Genomic DNA, 26,315 nt, shown 5'->3' with positions numbered 1-26,315 from the left:
GAGGAGAACTAAACCTGGTACTAAGCGAGTGCGGTCTAGATCTAGGTCCAGAACTGGAGTAAAGAAAGGAGCTGCCAAGAGGAGGAAGGTTGATCGTAAGAATGCAAGTCATTCGGTGCTTGTCCCTGTCCAGCCTGGATCCTTTGAGACCGGGAGTGGAACCAGGGATGAGACTGATGATGTGCAGGCTGATGGCGCGCAGGTTGGGCATAGTTCAACCATGGCAGTGGGGAACTCTGAAGCTCTTGGAGAACCTGGAGCAGGTGGTTTTGGTAAGGAGTCTGGGAGAACTGATCCTGGACTAAGTGTTGTGGCTGGAGCTGAGCCCGTGTTGGATCTAGGGGAGAGCAAGGATGAATCTGACAGGGTTCCAGAGGTTCCTGGAGCGGAGTCTGTGTTGAGTCAAGAGAAGAGTAAGGCTGGAGCAAGCAAGGTTGCGAAGAACCCTAATCCTGGGTTGAATCCTTCCTCTTCTGGGAGAAGAGCTAGATCTAGGAACAGGGTATCCTTGACTCCGAGGGTACTAACGTATGATGAGATGATCGAGGGTTATAGGAGAGTCATAGAGGATGATGAGCCTGTTGGGATGAATGGAGAAGAATTTCAGTTTGAGATTCCTGCGGAGATGGAGAAATATGATTTTGAGTTCTAAGATTATGAACATTGAACCAGTGCTGTTTTATTGAAGAAAATAAAGTTGTTTTGCTGATCTGTTGATTATTTTGTGTGGGTGATTAGGGATGGGCATTGAACATTTTGTAGAGATGGGGATTGACTCCAGTTTATACCAAATTTTGATGGTCATTCGGGGTTTCCTCATTATTTTTCTCTTTTCTGGCGGGCAGTGTTTCGCACGCATTTGTGCGAGTGGATTGACGCCCCTGTGGGTATATAAGTTGTGACGGCCCTGGAAGTTGTGTGCGTATAAGGAGTATGGATGAAGCAGAAAACTGGTTTTTTGTACTGTATAGGCAGCTGCCGGGTTTAGTACTACTCAGTGTTGGATCAGTTCTCTAGTAATAAGCATATACGTAGTTTTTTAGTGTTGTAAAATGCATATTTTATCGACGAGAATAAGCTTAAATGGCTTTAATGTTTCAGAATTGAAAAGGTTTTGACGAGTATAGTTTTCTGATTTTTAACTAGAGATCTTGCCAGTCACGTTGAGGTTAGTACTAAACTAGGGGTTACCATTGTAAATACGGTTCCTTTTTAGTCATTTAATATTTTTAGTCCGACATGAAGATTTTTTGCCAACTGGGCTCCTTTTATTTATATGAACGTTTGATATAATTGTAAATATTCATTTTAGTCATACAGTATTTTTTCTCTGGTAGTAAGATAGTTTCTCTTGTTCAGATTGAATCCTTCAACCTGTTTTACTTCCAGAGAGGAATATGGGAGATAAATACAGGGATTCCAATCCCCCTAGCAAGAGGATTCTTAGGTAAAAATTAGAAAGGTTTTGAATATTGCTTTGTTATGAGCTAAGCCTAGGCGTAGCGAAACACCATTAAAGTTAGAGGTCTAATTTTTTGGTTCACCGACACAGGGTCAAACGACAAAGGGTCAACCGACAAAGGGTCAAACAACAAAGGGTCAAACAAAAAAGGGTCCAACAACAAAGGGTCAAACAACAAAGGGTCAAACAACAAAGGGTCAAACGACACTGGGTCAAACGACAAAGGGTCAAAAGCGCGACAAAGGGGAAAACGACATAGGGTCAAAAAATGTGACAAAGGGGCAAATTTTTTTTAAATNTTGTCTAATCCTAATATCGCTAGGACAGGCTAGGGGGCCGAGCGCTGCGGCCACGGGTTAGGTTAGTTAAGACACTTTCTGGGCCGAGCGCTGCGACTAGGACAGGCTAGGAAGCCGAGCGCTGCGGCCATATGGTCACTCATATCCATGTCAAACATATAAGATCCATGTACAAAATTGATAGGAGGGTTGCGAGTTCCCTATGATTCAAATCAAAAAATATTTTTATCATTTTGACCTTTTTTCGTTTGACCCTTTGTCGCACTTTTGACCCTTTGTCGTTTGACCCTTTGTCGTTTGACCCTTTGTTGTTTGACCCTTTGTCGTTTGACCCATTGTCGTTTGACCCTGTGTCGTTTGACCTTTTGTCGGTGAATCGATTTTTTTAATGAGAAGGCCTTGAAAAGTTGGACTAGGAATCACACTCCCCTATCTTAACTCTAAGGGCAAAATCATCTAGGCTAGACAAAAATAGCCTAATCGGGATATTGTTAAGCTAATTTTTCACTTCGTCTTTCTGTTACTCTGACCCTTTTGTTTAGATTTATATCTATCTTGTCTATAGCTATCTGTCTATCTACCTTATTTATTAGATTAGTATTGATATAGCACAAGGTCCAGTCTACTTCTCCCTTCCCCTCTTTTTACATCCCCCCCTTTCCAATCATCGACTCCCTAATTTCCCCCCTTGCCACATCTCCCTACTCCCCCCTTCCCACCATACCTCGTACTTGGAAAAAATACAATATATCCCTTACATTTATTGCATACTTTAAAATAAAATATTTTTTATCATTATTATTTTTGTTGAGAAATGGTATGCTTAATGTTAAAAAGAAGAATGTTGATGCAGATAGACCAGATGTAGACCCAGTGTCCTATACGTGTTCGTAAATAATAGAGGTTAAAACTTCTCTGTGGTTCATCATTTCAGAAAGCAATGGTCGTTTTTTTCTTCTTACTTCTTACTTTCCGTTGTAAAAATTTAATTAAAACTTGATAGCTAGCTAAACAGTACAATCGAAGAACATAGCTCATAGCTGGCAACTCTCGTATTGTGAATATCGATATCAATGCTTGATCTCCCCTTTTTCTTTATTCCCTGATTAATTCATTCTTTATTTTATATCCAGGAAAGAGTCTAATATTCAACCAACAGAGTGTCGTTTGCCGAAATCGAATAGCAAATCAGAAACAGACAAAGAAAGGATTAAGCAGAAAATCAAAAGTGTCCACAGGGGACATCGAGATTAAATATTTCAAAATATAAATGATTAAATAATGAAAATAAAAAATACCATTAGATTGTAGAGATGTAGGAATTGTAAGATTTGAGCCAAGTCATCAGTTCCTTTCTCTTAGATTTTTAACCAACAAACAGTATTTGGAGATTTCGGAAATGAAAATCTAATATGACAGTAACTTATTTCTTGCTCTTCTCTTATCATTATATTTTGTTCCCCTTCAACGGATATATTAGAAGACAGTACACTGATAGATCACTTACCATTATAATTCTATCTGAAGATGGATGGTTGATTGTTAGATTAATATTAATATCTGTTTATGTCAGGATACAAATATGTGGGAAATCAGTGCATGCAATACAGGATAAGATTACAGAGACGACAATGCACAAAGCTTAGCCTAGAGGCAGCTCAAAGGATCGTATGAAATACCATGGAGCAGGATTCGATAAGACGACAGAGACGACAGTGTACAAAGCTTAGCCTAGAGGCAGCTCCAAGGATCGTAGAAAATACCATGGAGCAGGATTCGACCCGTCCACTCATCATATGATTAAATAATAAAAAATGATTCTTTTAACAAAATTAAGCCATAAATAATACCCCTGCTAATATAAAGTGGAATTATATATATATTGTTATTCCGTCTAGATATCTGTTTGTATTCAGTAAGCGTGAAACAGCTTGGTGTCAACTCACGTGACCTCAGGGTGGGTTTATTGGTTGTAAAATTGAAAAATATGAAATAATAACAAATGTAAATAATATAATGAAAACATAACGACTTAAAGAGCATTATAAAAAAAACTATAATTATTTCTAAATAAGCGAGTGAATCGTCCCGTAGACCTAGTTGAATGTACTTTGATTCCAATATCTTGAATATATGCACTGTCATGTATATCGGAGAGTATTTACTTATCACATGTACATGTTTGCGTGTTAGTCAAGTGTACATGTGTGTTTGTCCGTTGGATTTATACGAGCAACCTCCGTTTTTATACGACACCTCGGATACTCAATGCATTGGTTCTCGTCCCGAAGTCCCCTTAGTTCCATTAGTATCCTCTGTTCCATCGGTTCTTTTAGTTACTCTCGTTCTTTGAGTTCATTTAGTTACACCAGTTATCTTAATTCCTTTAGTTACTCCAGTTCTCTTAGTCACTTTGGTTACTCCAGTTCTCTCAGTTACTTTAGTTACTCCCGTTCTTTTAGTTACTTTAGTTACTCCAGTTCTCCTAGTTCCTTTAGTTACTCCAGTTTTCTTAGTTCCTTTAGTTACTCCAGTTCTCTTAGTTCATTTAGTTACTCAAGTTATCTTATTTCGTTTAATTACTTCAGTTCTTCCAGTTCCTCTAGTTACTCCAGTTCTCTTATTTTCGTTAGTTACTTCATTGGTCTTATTTCCTTTTGTTACTCCAGTTCTCTTAGTTCATTTAGTTACTCCAGTTCTCTTAGTTCCTTTAGTTACTCCAGTACTCTTAGTTCCTTTAGTTACTCCAGTTCTCTTAGTTCCTTTAGTTACTCCAGTTCTCTTAGTTCCTTTAGTTGCTCCAGTTCTCTTAGTTCCTTCAGTTACTTTAGTTTTCTCAGTTCCATTAGTTACTCCAGTTCTCTTAGTTCCGTTAGTTACTCCAGTTCTCTTATTTCCTTTAGTTACTCCAGTTCTCTTAGTTCCGTTAGTTACTCCAGTTCTCTTAGTTCCGTTAGTTACTCCAGTTCTCTTAGTTCCGTTAGTTATTCCAGTTCTCTTAGTTCCTTTAGCTACTCCAGTTCTCTTAGTTCCTTTAGTTACTCCAGTTCTCTTAGTTCCTTTACTTACTCCAGTTCTCTTAGTTCCTTTAGTCACTCCAGTTCTCTAAGTTCCTTTAGTTACTCCAGTTCTCTTAATTCATACTCTAGTACTCTTAGTTTCTTTATTTACTCCAGTTCTCCCAGTTACTTTAGTTACTCCAGTTCTCTTAGTTCCTTTAGTCACTCCAGTTCTCTTAGTTCCTTTAGTTACTCCAGTTCTCTTAATTCCTACTCTAGTACTCTTAGTTTCTTTATTTACTCCAGTTCTCCTAGTTACTTTAGTTACCTTTATATTTTAGCTTTTTTATCATCGTCAGTTCCTTTAGTTCCCATTACTTATCTCAAATTCTCATTGTTCCTCCTTCGTATCCTCAATTGAAATGAGGGCCATGTTCATTTTACATTCTTCTTTCAACTCTAAACTATGAAACAGTGATTTCAGTTTTTTTAATATACTTAACCTTAAATATACTTTTAATTTTCTATCAATGATGTATTGTAAATGAAATTATTCTGTTCTAAAGGGGCTAGTTTTAACTTGGACCTGCGTAAATACGTTTTTATATTACATATTAGCGGGCTTCAATGAAAATTGTTGCATGTACTAATAAAGGAAACAGAACGGTTTATTCATATTTATTTATTTTAACGTTTCAAAAAGAAAGCGCAGAGCTCTAGGATTGTTTAAAAAATAGAATAAAGGATATATTTTTTTATTCCAACCTGATTAGACAAATAAATTCTTTTTTTGTCTACCATTTACTTCCATCTATACACTATAAACGTTAAACCACAGAGTGCTCAATTAGCACTCAGACACTCAGGTTTCACAAGTTAATAAGTAGCTTACAACCAAACCATGATCGTTCTTAAAGGGACTGTAGACGTAATTTCAAGTGATTCGCCATTTATAAAGTGACATGTCCGATGCAAATAGATTTCACTAAAAATGGATCATTCATTATTCATTAGGTGTACTATCTCGTCTTACCTTTTATGGACTGTATTTGTATTGTGTGTTCTACAGCTTGCTCTATCTGATGAATAGTTGGCCGGAACTTGAAATGTACAGCTTGCGCTAGCTGATGAATAGTCGGCCGGAACTTGAAATGTACAGCTTGCTCTATCTGATGAATAGTTGGCCGGAACTTGAAATGTACAGCTTGCTCTAGCTGATGAATGGTCGGCCGGAACTTGAAATGTACAGCTTGCTCTAGCTAATGAAAAGTTGGCCGGAACTTGAAATGTACAACTTGCTCTAGCTGATGAAAAATCGGCCGGAACTTGAAATGTACTGCTTGCTCTAGGTGATGAAAAATCGGCCGGAACTTGAAATGTACAGCTTGCTCTAGCTAATTAAAAGTTGGCCGGAACTTGAAATGTACAGCTTGCTATAGCTGGTGATCAGTCGGCCGGAACTTGAAATGTACAGCTTGCTTTAAATTTTAGGATTTTTGCTAAAAAATTATTGATTTCAAGGTAAAAAACAACGATACTTTCCCTTCTATGTTACTCAGGCCACGCGGATCGAAATTTGACATATTACACAAAATTTTTTGCCATTTCTCTTTTGTGCTTTTTTTGTCGGCATATGCGTTTAAAAAAAGAGTAAAAATAACAACTCCGTAATTTTAACGTTTGTTGAATTAAAAAAAAAAATGCAATTGATTTCAAATTGATGAAAACAAAGCATATCTCACCCAGGTTAGTCCGAGGTGAGGCAGAGAATTAAAGGATACTGGTGTGAATCGAACAAGCTTTAAATGGATTGTTGCTTGAAACTAGCTACAAGCTGGTTGAAAATGTTCTATAATCTATATAACGTGTTTTGTCTCTGTTCCTGTAGGTTTCTATATGTTCTAGGTTTGATTGTGTATTGAGCTGTCAACACCAATAATCAGTTCTCAAACTTTCCAAAACAGAACTTTATACAAAAAATACTTATTCACTTTCAAGCACAAACTTTTTAAACATAAATAATTATTTCTAGAAAGATTATTTTTTATTGTATTTTATCATTTTTTCCTGATATTTTCTTGTAAAGGTTTGCCCTGCAGCCTAGACTTTGATCTGTTTGATTTGCTGGATTTAGTTTAATAAAAATGATTTCCATCTCATCTACCTTATCTTTCATCTTAGTCCAGAACCTGAGCTATAAAGAAACCCTGGTCCAAATCTTGACTTGCAGAGTTCCACTTATCTCCCCTACCCCCCTCCCCCGATCCAGGGCTTTTCAGAGTTCCTCCCCCCCACTAGGCCCAGGACTTACAGCTGCCCTCTCTACGTCTAAGGGTCGTCGTTAACGATTGTTGACGAGGGGTCATTATTAACGATCGTGAACTTAGGGTCGTCGTTAATGATCTTAAATGAAAGTATGGTCGCTAACGATAGTTAACGATGGCTAAAATTAAAAAACGGCGTCAACGAAACAACGAATTTAAAAAAAGAACAAGTACTTCGTTTTTAACTTTAAAAAACGATTCTTTTTAAAAACGATCTTTTCTAATTCGAAACCGAAACGATCCATTCGTTTTTCAGAAAAAGTGAAAACGACCCATCTCTAAGTTCAGGACTTTACCGTTCAAATTACATCTACAAGAGAATCCCGAGTAATTTCAGATTTAGAACTGTAGTTCAGGGCAAAATCTACAGAAAATACCTTGGGCCAAACGAGAATAAGCCACGCCCCCCCCCCCCATTTAACCATGTCTTAAAAAGAAATTTCGATAACTTTCTAAAACTCTGATATTCAAGTAAAAAGTTGCAGTATTGTGTAGTCTTAACGTATAATTAACTAACACAGAGAGGAATGTGAATGTGATACAGAAAAGTTTCCTAGTATTTTTCAGAAATTTCTCCTTTCAACATTAAAAAAGTTTAACTTCCATTGTCTAAAGTTTCTTAGACATTGGGGTTAGTCATAACAAAAGGATATATTTAGGCGTCTGCTTATATTTCTTGTTTTAAGTTGTATAAAGTTTCATGTCTTTAAAATACACACAAAAACTTAAACAAATCATTTCAAGAAATGATTGTTGTCCTCCCTATCTCTTTTGAATGATAAATATAGCTAAGGATTTCGTATTTTGCAACTGTTATCTCTAATTATGTTAAATTTGATATTAAAATAATCTTTTAAAAGTGTAAAAATTTCAGAAGATAAATTTGTGTGACAATGAAGAATAATTAGCCTGCAGTGGAAATAAATAAGATGAGAGAAGAAAGGGTTCAGCAAACTGTTAGAAATCTTCTTTATATCTTGTGTTTAATTCCAACAGGTGATAAATTCAATAAATAATTCTTAAGTCAACAAACTTTACTTTTAACCTGAAACGCGTTAAATATTGACAAGAAGATTGGACTGTAAACCAGAAAATCCTCTTGATTTCTACGATTTCTTAAAAATTATATAAAAAACTAAAAATAGTCCTAAATTAACAGTACTCAAATGCCAAGGAAAACAATTAGTGCCCAGTATGAAGGAAACCATCAATATTAAAAAAAAAACCAAAATCATTAACAAAAAGATTCTTTTCAAATCATTTTAGTGTATATAACTTGTTTTTCGTTTCTAGTGAGTTTTGAATGAGTTTACTGAGATGTTACTTAATAAAAGGTCTACATTCTCTTTATAGAGGAATCGTGCTGTATTTCTTGAATAAAAAGTTCTTTTAACTTTCTTTTTTAAATTTCATTTTTAAGAATATCACTAATATATTAGTATTATTATAGATAATTGTATATTCTTGAACTCGTGTCAAATATGTCTTATTGCTTTAATGACAATGGTATTCTGATGGAATATATGCTTTTAATTATATTTAATGATTTCTTGATAAATCATTAATATTTAATTTAACACCTTCACAAAATATTTAAATGCTTCAGAAAGGAATGTTACCATATTAATTTACCTGCTAGATTTTAATTAAAATAATAAACAAAAAGTAGACCTGATGAATTAAGTTTTTTATTTCTAACCTGATATTTTCAACCTAATTTAATTATTTATCAATGATAATATTATGTCAGGATCTGGAGGACTAGAGATGCTGGGAATTAACAGTCCAAAGTTTGCCAGCAGGTGATACTATCATTCATTCCTCCTCATCTCAACTCTAGATTAATCCCCTTCATGTCAGTTAGAGATTCATTCCCCTTCATGTCAGATTTAGATTCATTCCGAATCATGTCAGATTTAGATTCATTCCTAATCATGTCAGATATAGATTCATTCCTAATCATGTCAGATTTAGATTCATTCCTAATCATGTCAGATTTAGATTCATTCCCCTTCATGTCAGCTTTAGATTCATTCCCTTTCATGTCAGCTTTAGATTCATTCTGCTTCATGTCAGCTTTAGATTCACTCCCCCTCATGTCAGCTTTAGATTCATTCTCCTTCATGTCAGCTTTAGATTTATTCCCCTTCATGTAAGCTTTAGATTCATTCCCCTTCATGCCAGCTTTAGATTCATTCTCCTTCATGTCAGCTTTAGATTTATTCCCCTTCATGTCAGCTTTAGATTCATTATCCTTCATGTCAGCTTTAGATTCACTCCCCCTCATGTCAGCTTTAGATTTATTCCCCTTCATGTAAGCTGTAGATTAATTCCCCTTCATGCCAGCTTTAGATTCATTCTCCTTCATGTCAGCTTTAGATGCATTCTTCTTCATGTCAGCTTTAGATTCATTCTCCTTCATGTCAGTTTTAGATTCATTCCCCTTCATGTCAGCTTTAGATTCATTCTGCTTCATGTCAGCTTTAGATTCACTCCCCCTCATGCCAGCTTTAGATTCATTCTCCTTCATGTCAGCTTTAGATTTATTCCCCTTCATGTAAGCTTTAGATTCATTCCCCTTCATGCCAGCTTTAGATTCATTCCCTTCATGCCAGCTTTAGATTCATTCCCCTGCATGCCAGCTTTAGATTCATTCCCCTTCATGTCAGCTTTTGATTCATTCTCCTTCATGTCAGCTTTGGATTCATACCCTTTCATGTCAGCTTTGGATTCATACCCTTTCATTTCAGCTTTAGATGTATTCACCTTCATGTCAGCTTTTTATCAAAGTAAACGCTACTCAATGTTTTAAAAAGCTTTTCCATGTTTTGTCAGTGTTTATTCTTGTTTAATTAAAGGTATATCTTGACTGAAAGATTATGAATGATCTGAATTTAATAATATTATAATAATATGTTTTGTTGCCTAGAACCAATACATTGCGTGTTAGGAGGGGTTTGTCTGAGGGAGGAGGGAGGGGGGAGGGGTACGCTGAGAGGGGAATTTTCTAATCCCCTCTGTCCCCCCCGTGAAATTTCAAAACATAAAGGAGGAGGGGGATTTTTTGATAGGAAAAATAATTCTATTCTATTAACATTGTGGAGTAATGATATAGGATAAATGGGGTTACTTTATATTTTTTCTTTCAATATTTGCGGTAAAAATAAAACCTTAAATGACCATGGACCAAAGGTAGGAATTTTGTCTCTTAAGGAAAAATGAAAGGGGTATAGGATAAAAGCTAATCACTTTAGCTCTTGATCGCGACCCATGAAAGTTTTATCTGAAGTTCCTGTCTCGAGAAATTGATATAAAACTGTCTTAAAATTATACCAAAGTTCATATCTGTAAAATTGATAAAATCTTAAACTTAAATCACGTGACTAGAACCATCACCAATGGCAGAGCAGTATACTGATCACTTGTCTCCGCCTGTATCAAGTGACCACTTTACTGCACTGCCATTGGTGGAATTTCTGATCAAGTAATACGGACGTTTAAATAATATTATGAATGAAATCTATTAAAAATAGAAATAACAAATATAAAAGTAAACCTAGTTTACAATTAGCTTTCTCTGGGATATCATCGTTGTCAGATTGGTTGCTTATTTGCTGAATTTAATCTTTTTAAACCTACTACTTTTATACAAAATTGTATATATATTAATTTTCGTATAAAGGAATTGAGTTTTTATCACAAACTAAAATCTTCTGATTCCAATATCTTGGTAATTTTATGGTTCAAACCTTTGATATTTCAAACTTAGATTACTTTATCTATAAGTATTAATAGTTTGAAATATCTATGGTCTACGACATTGGTTTACAAAGATATAGAGATTAGAAAATCAGAGTTTGTGGCAAAAACTCAACTCCTTTGACAAAGTTGTATATCAATTTCTCGAGATAGGAACATCAGATATAACTTTCATGGGTCGCGATCGAGAGCTAAAGTGATTAGCTTTCAGCCTATACCCTCTTTCATTTTTCCTTTACAGTCCCTTTAAATGAAAATCTCAGGAGTTGACGATCCCTATAAGACATCTATCTGATGTTTCTGTCTCGAGAAATTGATATGAAACTGTGTCAAATTTATGCGAAAAATAATATATACGCAATTTTGTATAAACGTTGTAGTATAAAACAGATCATATTCCACATATACAAAACCAATATGAAAACGTAGATATCCTACAGAAACCTGAGAATCCCAGGTTTGCTCCTGTTATAACATTTAATTTTCATTTTGCATTTTGAAAATATATAATTGATAATATCACAACATATAGTCCGTATAATCCGTATTACCTCACAATAACTTCAGCAGATGGCAGTGCAGTATACTGGTCACGTGATTTCCGACTGTATCACGTGACCAGTATACAGCACTCTCATTGGTGGAAGTTCTTGCGACGTAATATGGACTTTTAAATAAAAATATCAATTATATCTTTCAAAAATGCAAAAAAATATAATGGGAGCAAACCTGAGATTCTCAGGTTTCTTGGGGATATAATCGTTTTCAGATTGTTTGCGTATTTGCTGAATATGATCTGTTTAAGCCTACTACTTTTATACAAAATTTCATATATATAGATTTTCTTAAAAGTTTGACAAAGTTTTATATCAATTTCTCGTGACTGGAACGTCAGATAGATGTCTTTCATGTATCGTTCAACTCCTGAGATTCTCAGTCCCTTTACAGTCCCTTTAAATCCCGGCTGAAAACACTGATCCGTACACCTAATCCGTTGCGGTCTAAAAATATGGATTGAGATATTTTCACGGATTAATCGTTGTAGATTATCGCTATCTAGAAGCTGATACAAATGTTTCAACCTTTGTTACCCTTTATGCCAAACATAACACAGAAAGCTCAAGGGTGGGTTAGGATGAATAATAAAATTCTCATAATACTACTACTACTCACTACTACTAATAACAATGATATAAATATAATGATGATGTATTTTAACATTTATTTATAGAGTAAAGGAATTGAGTCTTTGCCACAAACTATGATTTTCTAATACCTATATCTTTGCAAACCAAAGCCGCAGACCTTAAATATTTCAAACTATGACTTATGTTAGAGCAAATAATTTAAGTTTGAAATATCAAAGGTTTAAATTAAAGTGCAAAGTTATTGGGTTTAGAAAATTTGGGTTTGTGGCAAAGACTTAATTCATTTTTTTATAATCAGGTCGAGTACCGTTATGAATTTAGCTCACTACTTGAGAAAACACTTTGTAACGTTGTTATTTTGTTTTATCTTGGCCATATTTTCTGTTTTTAAATTGATATCTTTTCAATCCAAGAAAACAATAATATTATTGAGATCTGTATAAGAAGATGAATGTCTACTGTGTACATTAGAGGTGTTTGTTTGTTTTGTAATTTATAATAATAGTGTGTTGTTTATTATCTAAACTGGTAACCAGGCTGCAGTATATATATATATATATATATATATATATATATATATATATATATAATATACAATATAAGAATGATACCCTACTTTTTAAATCCAGTATAACGACGAAGTGTATTTCAACGCCATGTCAAAGGGCCAAAGAAAATAAAAGTAAACCTTTCAATTCAAAAAAAGTTAAGTATTAATTTAAAATAGACTCAGCTGTGTTCATAATACCAATAATATTTGGTATTAATGACTGTTGAATATGTTGCGTATAGCCGGTCAAACGGCTGGACCGATTGGGCTGATTTTTTTGTGGACACTCATGGGTGGCCGGTGTTTGTTTGTTTGTAAATTTTTTTTTTTCAAAAAAAAAATAAATATTTTTACAACATTTTTTTTGCCACGGGCAACGCCGGGCTATTCAGCTAGTAACTAATAAATAAGCAGATTAATCGCCGTCTTTTATTTTTCATTAAATTCTTAAAATTCCACATCGGGCGAGGAAATATTTTTGTAAAAACATTTAGGGCCATATTTTCATTAAATTTATATTATTTTATTATTTATATTATTTTATTGCTTTTGTTAACTTTTTTTTGATCAGCTTTATTTCATATTTGAATATTAAAAAAAGCAAAATAAAAGTTTGATTACAATTGGTAAGTTATTCTTAAATCGAAATTGTTAGGGTTCACTGGGACCCTGTTGTGTTTGGACCTCAATCACCTTATTGAATATCAAATAGATAGATACAGCAATACAATATTAGGGATTTATATAATACGTATTCTGTGTATTCACTTTACTATAACAATGTATATAATACATTGTGTACAATATACTCTGTGCAGCGAGTTAACTTCTATTATATTTTTATAATACTTTTTTTATACCATATATCCAGTACTATCTATATTCTGTTTTCTGAACTTGATTTTTTCTAACTTTTTTTTAACCATAGCAGTGTGTTTGTAAGTAAATACAGAAAGTATGCCAAAATTACGGAATTCTACTTAAAACAAAATTTTTCAATAATGTCATATTGATAAGTCCGGAAAATGTCTCTTTTCTTGGCAAGAACCTTTTAATTCATTCGGATAATGCATCAAAGGAGTGGCTGAAATAGCCAAACAAAAAAATATGAAAGTTTAAAAATATTTTTATTTTCACAAATTATCATATACCAGACTTGGTAAAAGTCGTAAAAATATAAAGAAAACACCACCCTTTATGCAAAGAGAATTTTTGCAACATTTAGAATGTTAGCCCTAAAACTTAAACTGTTTTAGATTTTTAAATTTGAAGAAAATATAAACATTTTTTTAGAAATATTAACACAATATTAGAGGATGTCTTCCAAATTTTATCTGTATTTTGTTAGTTATTTCGACCAAAATTTTCGTATTTTTGAAATAATTTAGGAAAGTTCGAAATTACTTAGAGATTATTCTGTGTTCTTTCGACAGTGCAGATTATTTTTATTTTTAAACTTTTTATTTTCAAAATCGACCTTGTTCTTTTTTATTTTATCTCACCGAACGGCAACTTCTGAATTCCAAGTATTTCCTATTCTTCTCTTTATCTTTAACAACTTTATTCTAAACTATAACTTGGGGATCCAACTTTACCTGGAACCTAAACTTTCGTTAAAAAAATTAACCTACTCAACTTAGAACCTTTCTTTTGTAACTCTTAATCCCTTTCTCTCCATCTATTTTCTCCATTCTTCACACCTAAATCCACTTCCCCCAAACTATTCCCTAACCCTGCACCTTAATCCACTTTCCGTCAATCAGTTCCTCAGTACCCTGCACCTTAATCCACTTTCCGTCAATCAGTTCCTCAGTGCCCTGCACATTAAACCACTTTCTGTCAATCAGTCACTCTGTACCCCGCACCTTGATCCACTTTCTGTCAACAAGTCCCTCAAAGCCCTGCACCTTAAGTCCCTTTCCACCAACCAGTCCCTCAGTGCCCTTCACCTCAATCCACTTTCCGTCAATCAGTTCCTCAGTGCCCTGCACATTAAACCACTTTCCGTCAATCAGTCCCTCAGTACCCCGCACCTTGATCCACTTTCTGTCAACAAGTCCCTCAGTACCCCGCACCTTGATCCACTTTCTGTCAACAAGTCCCTCAGTACCCTGCACCTTTACTAACTTCCCCCAAATTATTCCCTTAGTCCACTTCTCTTTAACTAAATTCATCTGTACAAACTCTTTAATTCCCTTTTTCCTTTCCCATTCCTATTATTTCTTACTTCCAATTTCTTCCACACTTTTTCCTTTATACCCCTAAATCCCTACTCCCCAACTCTTTTATTCCCCTACTCACTTACTCTTCTATTATCCTACTCCCATATTATTCTATTCTGCACTCCCCTACTCCACTAGTCTCCAACTACCCTCTTTCTCCCCTACTCCACTAGTCTCCAACTACCCTCTTTCTCCCCTACTCCACTAGTCTCCAACTACCCTCTGTCTCCCCTACTCCACTAGTCTCCAACTACCCTCTGTCTCCCCTACTCCACTAGTCTCCAACTACCCTCTGATTCCCATAGTCCACTAGTCTCCAACTACCCTCTTTCTCCCCTACTCCACTAGTCTCCAACTACCCTCTGATTCCCCTAGTCCACTAGTCTCCAACTACCCTCTTTCTCCCCTAGTCCACTTCCATTCCTTTATTACCCCCAAGTCCCCCCAATACACTATGTAGTTTGCTCATAAAGTTTTCTTACTGTATAATAACACCGTAATCATTCTCAATTTATTATTGATGAAAATATTCATAACACAAATATTACATTATACTTAATACACCATAATCCCCCCGGCGCGGCAGACCGCTTTCTTTTTACCCAATTAATTTTTATTTATCTAAATTTATTGAAATTAATCTGAATATATATCACAGTGGAGAGACTGTGGAGCTGGTTTGCAAATATGATGTTGGGCGGGATGCAATCTACAGTGTCAAGTGGTATAAGGTAAAACAAAGTTTATTACAGAGCGTCTTCGAAAACTGCAAATTTGATTTGAACGAAAAAGACCTGATCCATAAGCATCATAGAGTAATAAAACTAAGAGGTGAAGCTTAGCTCAGATGTACACAACCAACCTCCCTATTAATTTATTGAGTGGTTGGTTGTGTACATCACGATATGTTTACGTATCTAACACTGTGCACTTGTTTATAAAGTGATCGTATTTCTAAGGGGGATTTTATGGAATTGACCAATTTTTGATTTTCTTTTTTATTTAAATCCATATCAAGTGTCTATCTAATTATAAATACTAATATTCAAATATCTACATAAAACCACCCCTTAGAAATACGATGACTCTTTATACAAGTGTACAGTGTTAGATACGTAAACATATCAAACATATCGTGATGTATACAACCGACCGCTCTATTAATCAATTAATAGGGAGGTCGGTTGTGTATATCTGAGCTAAGCTTCACCTCTTCGTTTTATTACTCTATGATAAGCATGGTTTTAAAATTACAAGAGGTTTGGAATTTTCTCACTCTCGATCAATTGATTTTTAAAATCTAAATTTGATGAGTAAATCGTTATTCATATGAGACAAACAGAAATTAAAATCACGACCTCGTATGTACGGACTGCAGACCTTTCATGAACGTACTGCGGATTATATTCATATTTGGACTTGTTAAGAGCATTTGATTTTATAATAAATTCACGGAGCTTACATATAAAAAGAGGAACACATAGGAATTATTGAATACACTGAGGAGAAATATATGGACTAGTCTCTTGGAAAATTTTACCGATCTCTCGTTGAATAATGCTTAATAGTGTTAACTAATTAGAGATACAACATCAAGGGAGAAAAAAGTGTCTTTAAAGGGAGTGACTGGCTAGGTCTGGTAGTTGAACTGAGAGTGCAGTATTCTAGAATAAAATGTCAGAATTCATTTTAAATCTATTATTTCTATTTGAGACCGAAAACGAGCTATATGAATATATAATGGCTGGTTAAATCTGGGGTTTGCTCACAAGATTTGATTTTTTGAAGAACCCTGGCAAAAAAGGTAACAAAAGTTATGATGTAAACTTTTGCCACTGATTAGAAACAGGGAAATAAAATAGAAAATAACTCTTAGCGAAAAAAAAATATTTTTTCAGACATCTGTTTCTATAATACTCGGTTATTTTCCAAACGATTCCCTTAGACTTCCTTAAATTGTATTGCAAAAGCGGAATTTGATTTTTTTTTTCGATGAATATGCGAAAAAAACAAGATATAAAAAAAATTCAAGAAAATGATGATAACAAATATTAAATTCTACCATTGATTTAATCAATAATTTCTTTAGAATAATATGTTCCTTAAAAGTAAAGGATTGAGTCTTTGTCACAAATTCAATTTTTGTAATCCTTTTATCTTTGCAACCTGATGATGTAAACCTTTGATATTTCAAACTTACATTATTTGATCTAACAGCATTCATAGTTTGAAATATTAAAGGTCTACAACATTGGGTTCCGATTGTGGAAAAACTTCCTTAGTTTATCGAAGAATTTTTGTTACCGTTTTTCGTCTGGGATATTAAATGATTAAAAAAATAGATCCTAGAGCAAACCTGCAGAATTATCCTGTCTAGTGATTTTTTTTAGAGCGAGTTTGCAGTCTTGTGTAGCAATTAAATAAGTGAAAACGTATGGAATGAATCCTGACATTTTATTTCATAATACCGCACTATCAGTTCAATTATATTAACTAACAAGCCACATCCATTAAGAAACTCACTTAAATCAATTCCTTCCATTTAAAAGTTCCAAGCTCTTTTAAAACACATTTAAAACAAAAACTTATAGGCAACAACATGTGTAATCTAGTTTGTGGGAGTAATAGTACAAAACTTAAGTAGGGATTTTTTTATATTTATTTGTTGTGTTTAGAATTTTCATTGTCTCTCCATTTACGAAGTGAAATTTCAAATTTACAACAATACCCCTTAAACCATCTTTCTGTGTAACGATGAAGAAATTATCGTTTTTTTTCTATTTTGAAAAACTTCTACATTCATAAAAATGTCTCTACAGAATAAAGCTGCGAGTCACAGACAAAGGTTTTGTTAGAATAAACATTGTGAATCGAACAAGATACTCTATAAATAAAGTACCATTGGAAATTTTATTCTGAAGTTTTTTTAAATGTTACTTAGTAAGTTTTATACTTTGTAGCACTGTTATAAACTTGAAGTGTAGGAGTTTACTTTGTAGCACTGTTATAAACTTGAAGTCTAGGAGTTTACTTTGTAGCACTATTATAAACTTGAAGTCTAGGAGTTTACTTTGTAGCACTGTTATAAACTTGAAGTCTAGGAGTTTACTTTGTAGCACTGTTATAAACTTGAAGTCTAGGAGTTTACTTTGTAGCTCTGTTATAAACTTGAAGTCTAGGAGTTTACTTTGTAGCACTGTTATAAACTTGAAGTCTAGGAGTTTACTTTGTAGCACTATTATAAACTTGAAGTCTAGGAGTTTATGTGAACAGATTGAAGAATAGTTGCTATCTCTTCTTTTCTAGGTTTTCCCAATTTTTATATTTAGAATTATATTTATTATTTATCTTTGAACTAAATGCATAAAAGCTTTGCCTGACTGCACAAAGCCACTTTTCTGCAGGTTTAAATGTTGAGTCCGATGTGAAAATAATAAAATTTGTAGTTATATAAACATTGTTCATACAAATTCTACGCCATATTTTCTTTCTGTTTTGCAGATTGAAAAAAGTTAGAGTTTCTTAAGATATTATCTAGCATATAAAGAAATTAGGGCGTAAAGTACAGACGTTTTCATTTCCCCAGTGGCCGAATTTAAAGAATTTGAGCGGCGGTTTAAAAGTAAGCCGCGGCTTAAATATGGTTGGTTCCACTTAAAATTGTATCAAATGTTTCAAGATTTAAGCCGGCTCTTAATTAAAATCGGGTTTTGGAAGCGGCTCAAATTCTTTAAATTCCATCTCTGAACATTTTTTAAAGCATTCACATGTAAAGATGAATACTCTAGCCCCCCCCCCCCCCTTTATGTATAATATTATATATGCACGCAAACTTTTGGTAGATTCGTTTTATTTATTTAGTCACGCGACTCTTCTTACACTGAAGACTCCGGTTCATTTAAAGTACCGGACCACTTTTAAGCAAACAGGCAAACTGAATCCTTGTGTAATCTAAATAATTACAGTCCTGTTTTGCTTAAAAACAACTAGATATCTTAATATCAAAAACATATCGCCAAATTAAAAAGTAAAATTGGAAAACATCAACCTATTGACCAATACATCAGATTCTGCGTGTGACACGCATACCTTTCTTGTATTTATTAATAAAACAAACAGACCAAATCACTAATCACTAATCCGCCTTTTTTCTATATATTTTCTGGTATTTTTACTGAATATATGTATCACCATTTCCCCCCTGCACTCAACCATAATAAGTGTCAATTATATATATTTGTGAGTATTAATATAAACCATATCTGTAACAAAACCATTCTGTTTCATAGCTCAGTCCTATACACACACACTTTTATTTTAATATAACACCAATACACTAACTGTAAACTCTGGTTTATTTCAAGTACCAGGCTGACTTTTAAGGAAGCAGAGAAAGCTGGACAATATACAACAAACCATATAAGGCAAAAAGGGACGGTGCACCAATTGAACAAGCCCCTTGTAGTGCATAAGGAGAAACCTAAATTACTGAAGATAGTTCGATCATTCGAATACTTCGAAAAATTGCAAAGTTCACTTAACCCACCTTTTAACGGTTTATTCGTTCCTCTGTCTGATAAGTTGGCAGTCAAGAAACAACTTTATCAGGAGAGAGTTTTGCCGTGACTCCAATGGAGCTAGGTAGCTTTGGTCAACAAATAATACTTTGGGGAAGAAAACTCAGAGGGAATAATAAAATTTACTTGGAAGAAACCTCCTTCATTTTGAAAAATTTGGAAAAAAATTTCTTCCACCTAAATAATAGAATTGAAATTTTACACAGACAATTCAAAATTATACTTTTTCCAGTGTACTAGTTACATTATATTTACAAAAAGGAAAAATTTCATCAATCGCAATTATTTTGTTGGCGTTCTTATTTTCTTAACTCTGGTTCAATAACAATAAAAAAACAGGCCAAAACATTATTTTTCTCTCCTTTTCCTCTTAACCTCTATATTTGTGAAAATAAAAACCTATAAAAATATTTTTGAAGCCTAATTCAAACCTGTCTAGATAATTTTCTGGTTTCCCATCCAAGTATGCATTCTAATTTTCAATTCATTGAGATGAACTTTAAAATTTGAACTTAAAGACATATATTGCGTCTCCTTATTTTTACTAATTTGGCCTGCCCCTCCCCCTTACAGGCTATAGGGTTAAAATAGACTGCAAAACATTCTGAATTGATATTTTTTTACGATATAAATAAATTTCAGATTTAAGGAAAATATTATTTAATTTCTTAATTTCTAATGATGTGATGTTATTTTCTCCAAGCTATCAGTATCACAGTAAAAACATCGTAAAAATACAATCAAATCATCATTGCATTATTGAATTCATTGAAATATCAAAATCAGCGGAAACAAAGTGGATTCAGAGAATTGAAAATATCTTTTAATCTTTTTTACTTTCAGGATGGTTCTGAGATTTGGAGATATATTCCCAGTGATAATCCGTCATTTAAATACTTTCCTTCTCCGGGCATCAATATACTAGTAAGCAGGACTAGACAGGACTAGACAGGACTAGACAGGACTAGACAGGACTAGACAGGACTAGATAGGACTAGATAGGACTAGATAGGACTAGCCACTAATGAGTATAACACAACATTCTCTTCAGGATATCAGTCGTCCACATAAACTGGTTCTTATTCTTGAAGGTCCGAAGGTAATTCGATAATTTTAAAGGGAATGTTAGAAAAATCAGCAACCAGCTAGGATTTAGGATGGATCCATGAAAAGGCACGCAAATATCGATCGAAAGAAATGACTAAATAAGAGATTAGAAAGGATCTATTAACGTAATTAAAGTTACTCTTTATTTGAACCTATATTTGATATACAATGCTATAGTAAGAAACTCGTTTCTAGGTCTAATAATAAGCAATTATTTGCGTGTGCAAATTTTCAATTTTCATCCAGCAAAACGGGCATATCTCAATCATTGTTGCATATATATTTTTTTAGATCGATTTTTGATTTTATCTCTTTGGTACAGTGTTAAAATGGAATCTGGATTAGTAAATAAAGGCATATAAGATATATTTCAGGGTTCAGGAGAATACAAATGTGAAATATCCGTTGAAGCTCCGACATTTTATACACAAAACTCATCTTCAAACCTTACAGTTGTAGGTAGGTTTTATTGAAGATAAGTGGGGGGGGGGGGAAGGGTAGGGGGTTGGATGGATATGTGGGTTAGATTGGTTGGATGAGGGTGGGATGGATCTGTTGGTTAGAATAGTTGGATGAGGGTGGGGTGTATATGTTGGATGAGGGTGGGATGTATCTGTTGAATGAGGATGGGATGGATCTGTTGGACGAGGGTGGGATGGATCTGTTGGACGAAGGTGGGATGGATCTGTTGGACGAGGGTAGGATGAATCTGTTGGACGAGGGTGGGATGGATCTGTGACTTATTAAATGTTGTTTAGTTCCCCCGACCAGTGCACCAGAGATTACAGGGGGACAGGAGTACTACGCTTTAGGAGATATTCTAGAACTTAACTGTACTGTACATAGGTAAAATGTACTGTACATAGGTAAACTGTTCTGTACATAGATAAACTGTACTGTACATAAGTAAACTGTACTGTACATAGGTAAACTGTTTTGTACATAGGTAAACTGTTCTGTAAATAGGTAAACTTTTCTGTACATAGGTAAACTGTTCTGTACATAGGTAAACTGTTCTGTACATAGGTAAACTGTTCTTTACATAGATAAACTGTACTGTACATAATTAAACTGTACTGTACATAGGTAAACTGTTTTGTACATAGGTAAACTGTTCTGTAAATAGGTAAACTTCTCTGTACATAAGTAAACTGTTCTGTACATAGGTAAACTGTTCTGTACATAGGTAAACTGTTCTGTACATAGGTAAACTGTTCTGTACATAGGTAAACTGTACTGTACATAGGTAAACTTCTCTGTACATAAGTAAACTGTTCTGTCCATAGGTAAACTGCTCTGTACATAGGTAAGCTGTTCTGTACCTTGTCTTGAATTTTTTACTTATTTTACGTTTCATTTTCCATTTATATATATTTTTATTGTTAGATCCAAACCTGCTGCAAACTTAAGATGGAAGGTTAATGGCAACTTGGTAGGATTATTTTAACTTTTCTAGTCATAATATACAACATTTGTTGACATAAAAGTGATGGGAAATAACTTGATAGGATCATTTTAACTTTTCTAGTTATGAAATACAACATTTATTGACATAAAAGTGATGGGAAATAACTTGATAGGATCATTTTAACTTTTCTAGTTATAAAATACAACATTTATTGACATAAAAGTGATGGGAAATAACTTGATAGGATCATTTTAACTTTTCTAGTTATAATTAGGGATGTTAACGTTTTCATTTTTCAGAAAAACGATCGTTTCGTTATGAAAACGACGACAAAAAATCGAAAACGAAACGATCGTTTTTAAAAACGATCGTTTTTTTAAAAAGTTCGTTTTTCAAAAATGATCTTTTTTAAAACGATCGTTTTTATAAAATTCGTCGTTTCGTTAACGATCGTTAACGATCGTTAACGACGGACCTTCGTTAACGATCATTAACGACAACTCTTCATTAACGATCGTTAACGACAACCTTCGTTTACGATCGTTAACGACGACCCTTCGTTAACGATCGTTAACGACAACCCTTCGTTAACGATCGTTAATGACGACCCCTTCGTTAGCGATCGTTAACGAAGAGAGGAAACCGACCTGAAGGGCATCTGTACTTATCATTGAGTAGTTTTCAAGAAAATATCAAGGAGTTTTAACTCCCCCACAACTGTTAAACTTCATGTAAGACGACATTCAATAAAGTTGCATGTAATTTTTTTCCAAAAACGACCGTTTTGATAAAGTTCGTCGATTCGTTAACGATCGTTAACGACAACCCTTTGTTAACGATCGTTAACGACGACCTGTCGTTAACGACGACCCTCGTTAACGATCATTAACGACGACCCTTTGTTAACGATCGTTAACATAATTGTCAATAAAATTTTTTTCAAAAACGATCGTTTTTTTTAAAACAATCGTATAAAAAACGGTCGCAAATCGTTTTAATAAAAACGATCGTTTTCAAAAACGATCACTATTCGTTTTCTAAAAGTTCAAAACGAGTGGGTCGTTTTTAAAAACGATCGTTTTTTTCCGAAAACGAAACGATCATTTTTGAAAACGAAACAAAAAACGATCGTTTAACGATCGTTTAACGATCGTTTACAAAAACAATTAACAACCCTAGTTATAATATACAACATTCATTGACATAAAAGTGATGGGAAACAACATGGTTCGTTTCAAAGGTTTTTAAAAACAAAAATACTCTAAACTTCCAACATTTCAAAACTTTACTTTGTAAGAGTTTGTTTTTCTTAAACTGTGCAATATTTTTATCCTAAGAGAAAATATTCGAGAAAACTGAACCGAAAAAAGATATTTTTTTTTTTTTTTTTGGGGGGGGGGCAAAATTTAGCTTAGTGTCAGAAAAGCAATTGTTTACAATGAACAATAAATGTAAAGGACCTTCTCAGTTACGGTGTCAGGTGAAATAACGCCCGGGTGCATTTTTAAAGTCACACCTGAATAAACTTTTTGTTGTTTTTAATGTTTTTAATTTAGTCATATCATAGAAAATGCTTTGGGACAAGTTTTAAATATGGATATTTTTAAGTCTTTCCCTTGTTTAAACAGTTATCAAGCTATGACTGTTTTGTGGCATACTTTAAAGAAGTTTTATTAAGAGCTTTAATTTTCTTTAAGGAGGCACAATTTCCTGTAAAAATTAATTTCCTGAAATTTTACTTTTTAAATTTCAGGTTGATTCTTCCCAGATTGAGTTTTCTAAATCAATAATGCATGATACATCTGGACTAGAAACCTCAATACTAGGCCTCAGGTATGCATGGTTTATTTTGTATTATTGGCTAATTGTTTTTTAAACAAAGAAAACTGCAGCTGATTCTGCTATTTATTTGTATGGAACAGGTGAGGGATTAATCTGTGTCCGGCTAGGATTTAAGAATGTGGCCTTTAAAATTCAATTTTAAATTCTCCTAAAATTAGTATGAAGTTGATGTACAAAAAATGAGACAATTTTGATGTAGGTTGGGGGTTCATAGTTCATATTCCTTGGCAATATTGTACTCTAAAGAGTACATCCAACCTGAAATTGGCATCTAATACTAACTCAGATCAATCGATGGTTTAAAACCAATCAATCAATAAGTAGTTTTCATCACACAATTAAGAATAGTGAAAAAATATCAGTTTAATTAATTGATTTTTAGTCTGTTCAAGGGAACATTAGGTATATTTTAATACAAATAAACAATCTCTTTCATTAAAAATCGTGTTTACCTCAACAACGTGGAAGGAATGTGTAAAAAAACCCAGAGAATGAAATAGTTTATGTATTGAAGGTATGCAACAAGACGAGAAGATTTCCCTGGAGGGGTTGCCAGGGTTAGATGTGAAGCTGAGATTGCAGGAGGAGTCTGGGCCACTAGCCAATCACAGGTCAATGACATATTTGTTTTTATTTAACAACTAAGCACAAGTGAGTAATATACTTGTTTCTGCTAAGCAACCAATCATAGGTCAGTAATATATATTTTTTTGTTTAACAACCAATAACAGGTCAGTAATATATTTGTTTATAATAAACAACCAATCACAAGTCAGTAATATATTTGTTGCTGTTAAACAAGAAATCACAGGTCAGAAATATATATTATTTTGTTAACCAGCCAATCTCAGGTCAGTAATATATTTGTTTTTGTTAAACAACCAATCACAGGTCAGTAATATATTTAAATTTTGTTAAACAGCCAATCACAGGTCAGTAATATATTTTTTTTTGTTTAACAACCAATCACAGGTCAGTAATATATTTGTTTTCGTTAACCAGCCAATCTCAGGTTAGTAATACATTTGTTTTGTTTAACAACCAATCACAGGTCAGCAATATATTTGTTTTTGTTAACCAGCCAATTACAGGTTAGTAATATATTTGTTTTTGTTAACCAGCCAATCTTTGGTCAGTTATATATTTGTTTTGTTAACCAGCCAATCACAGGTCAGGAAATAATTTGTTTTTGTTAACCAGCCAATCTCAGGTCAGTAATATATTTGTTTCTGTTAAACAACCAATCACTGGTCAGCAATATATTTGTTTTTGTTAAACAACCAATCACAGGTCAGCAATATATTTGTTTTTGTTTAACAACCAATCACAGGTCATTAATATATTTGTTTTTGTTTAACAACCAATCACCGGTTAGTAATATATTTGCTGTCTTTATAAACAACCAATCAGAAGCTTTAGAAATTGGATTTAACCCGCTTTAGCCAACCACAGGGCATTAATATATGTGTTACTCTAAATCAACCAATTGGAACCTTTCAATGTTATCTAACTCCAGTAGTCAATCTCAGCGCATCAATATAAATTCGTTGATCATGTAAGATTTCCGGTAATTTTAATCAAAATCATCAGACACAGCTTGGGCCAGAAAGAAAAACAAACCAAAAAACGATAATTTGAACACATATTTTTTTGATTTTTTTTTATATATTTACTCTCTAACATGGCGTTTATCTAATGTCAGAAGCAAAAATAATATCATAAAATAAAAGTATTTTTTTCAGGCTTTTTCAGGGGGTCCTGGGGGTTTAAGTACCTTCTCCTCAGCCCCAGCAGGTTAAATATTTTTATTCTTGATTGTACAAAAGTATTAATATAATTATACACAAATATTTTAACCAATCTACTCAACACTGAGTTAGCCTAAATAAAGTCTAAAGTTAATTTATGACTTTATTGGAAACCATCAGTAGTTAGTTAGAACTGAGATATCTTGATAAGAATATGTTTTCATGACAAAATATTTTAGGTGATGTCAATTCTTCTTTCTGGGTTCCTTTTTTGCCTTGGACTCTATCTGTTCTTGGACAATCTTGTTAATTCGTATTCTTCCTGGTTCCTTCATGGATTCTTCCTGGTTATATCTTGAACCCTTCCTGGTTCCTTTCTGGACTCTTCCTGGTTCCTTCTTGGACTCTTCCTGGTTCCTTATTGGGCTCTTCCTGGTTCCTTATTGGACTCTTCTTGGTTCCTTTTTGGACTTTTCCTGGTCCCTCTTGGACTCTTCCTGGTTACTTCTTGGATTCTTCCTGATTTCTTTCTGGACTATTCTTGGTTCTTGGACTCTGTGATTCCTTTTAAACTCTTCCTGGTTCCTTACTTTACTCTTACTTTCCGGCCCTTGCTATAAGTATAAACAGTATTACAAATTTTTAAACAACATTCCAGCCAATATTTTCAATAAAGTGTTAATTAAATAAATTATATGTACATACAGTTTAAGATAAGTTACGCGACATATCAAATAAAAGCATGAACTCTACTCTTTATGTATAAAAAAGCATCAGAAGCTATGTCAATTATTTGATTTTATAAATTTTAGCTTTAATCAATATTAACCATTTCTACGTGTAATTTTTATGAAATATAGGCATAATGTA

At 33.7% G+C, this 26,315-nt stretch overlaps 1 protein-coding gene across 2 annotated transcripts; it reads left to right on the top strand.

Annotated features, from left to right (window-relative positions):
- Positions 1 to 796: 796 nt before the first annotated feature.
- On the top strand, positions 797 to 26,315 carry LOC111712606 (uncharacterized serine-rich protein C215.13). Of its 2 annotated transcripts, XM_023487261.1 has the most exons (14): positions 797 to 1,168; positions 1,360 to 1,447; positions 7,959 to 8,080; positions 8,835 to 8,886; positions 15,422 to 15,494; positions 20,184 to 20,264; positions 20,392 to 20,439; positions 20,822 to 20,906; positions 21,206 to 21,293; positions 21,834 to 21,879; positions 23,609 to 23,688; positions 24,212 to 24,308; positions 25,440 to 25,491; positions 25,685 to 26,315. In XM_023487261.1, exons 3-14 carry the CDS (start codon positions 8,014 to 8,016, stop codon positions 25,753 to 25,755), a joined length of 840 nt encoding a protein of 279 aa, XP_023343029.1. In that variant the 5' UTR covers positions 797 to 1,168; positions 1,360 to 1,447; positions 7,959 to 8,013; the 3' UTR covers positions 25,756 to 26,315. The 2 variants fall into 2 exon arrangements, with proteins under 2 accessions (XP_023343029.1, XP_023343028.1); XM_023487260.1 differs by lacking the exons at positions 7,959 to 8,080; positions 8,835 to 8,886; positions 15,422 to 15,494; ... (7 more) ...; positions 25,440 to 25,491; positions 25,685 to 26,315 and adding an exon at positions 2,895 to 5,282.

The sequence above is a fragment of the Eurytemora carolleeae genome, unplaced genomic scaffold, assembly GCF_000591075.1.
Source record: "Eurytemora carolleeae unplaced genomic scaffold, Eaff_2.0 scaffold1296, whole genome shotgun sequence".
Classification (NCBI taxonomy): domain Eukaryota; kingdom Metazoa; phylum Arthropoda; class Copepoda; order Calanoida; family Temoridae; genus Eurytemora; species Eurytemora carolleeae.
This window is presented reverse-complemented; position numbering and strand designations above follow the sequence as displayed.

Coding starts and splice junctions, on each gene's coding strand:
- LOC111712606 (XM_023487260.1), top strand. CDS start 4,030: ATGCATTGGTTCTCGTCCCGAAGTCCCCTTAGTTCCATTAGTATCCTC.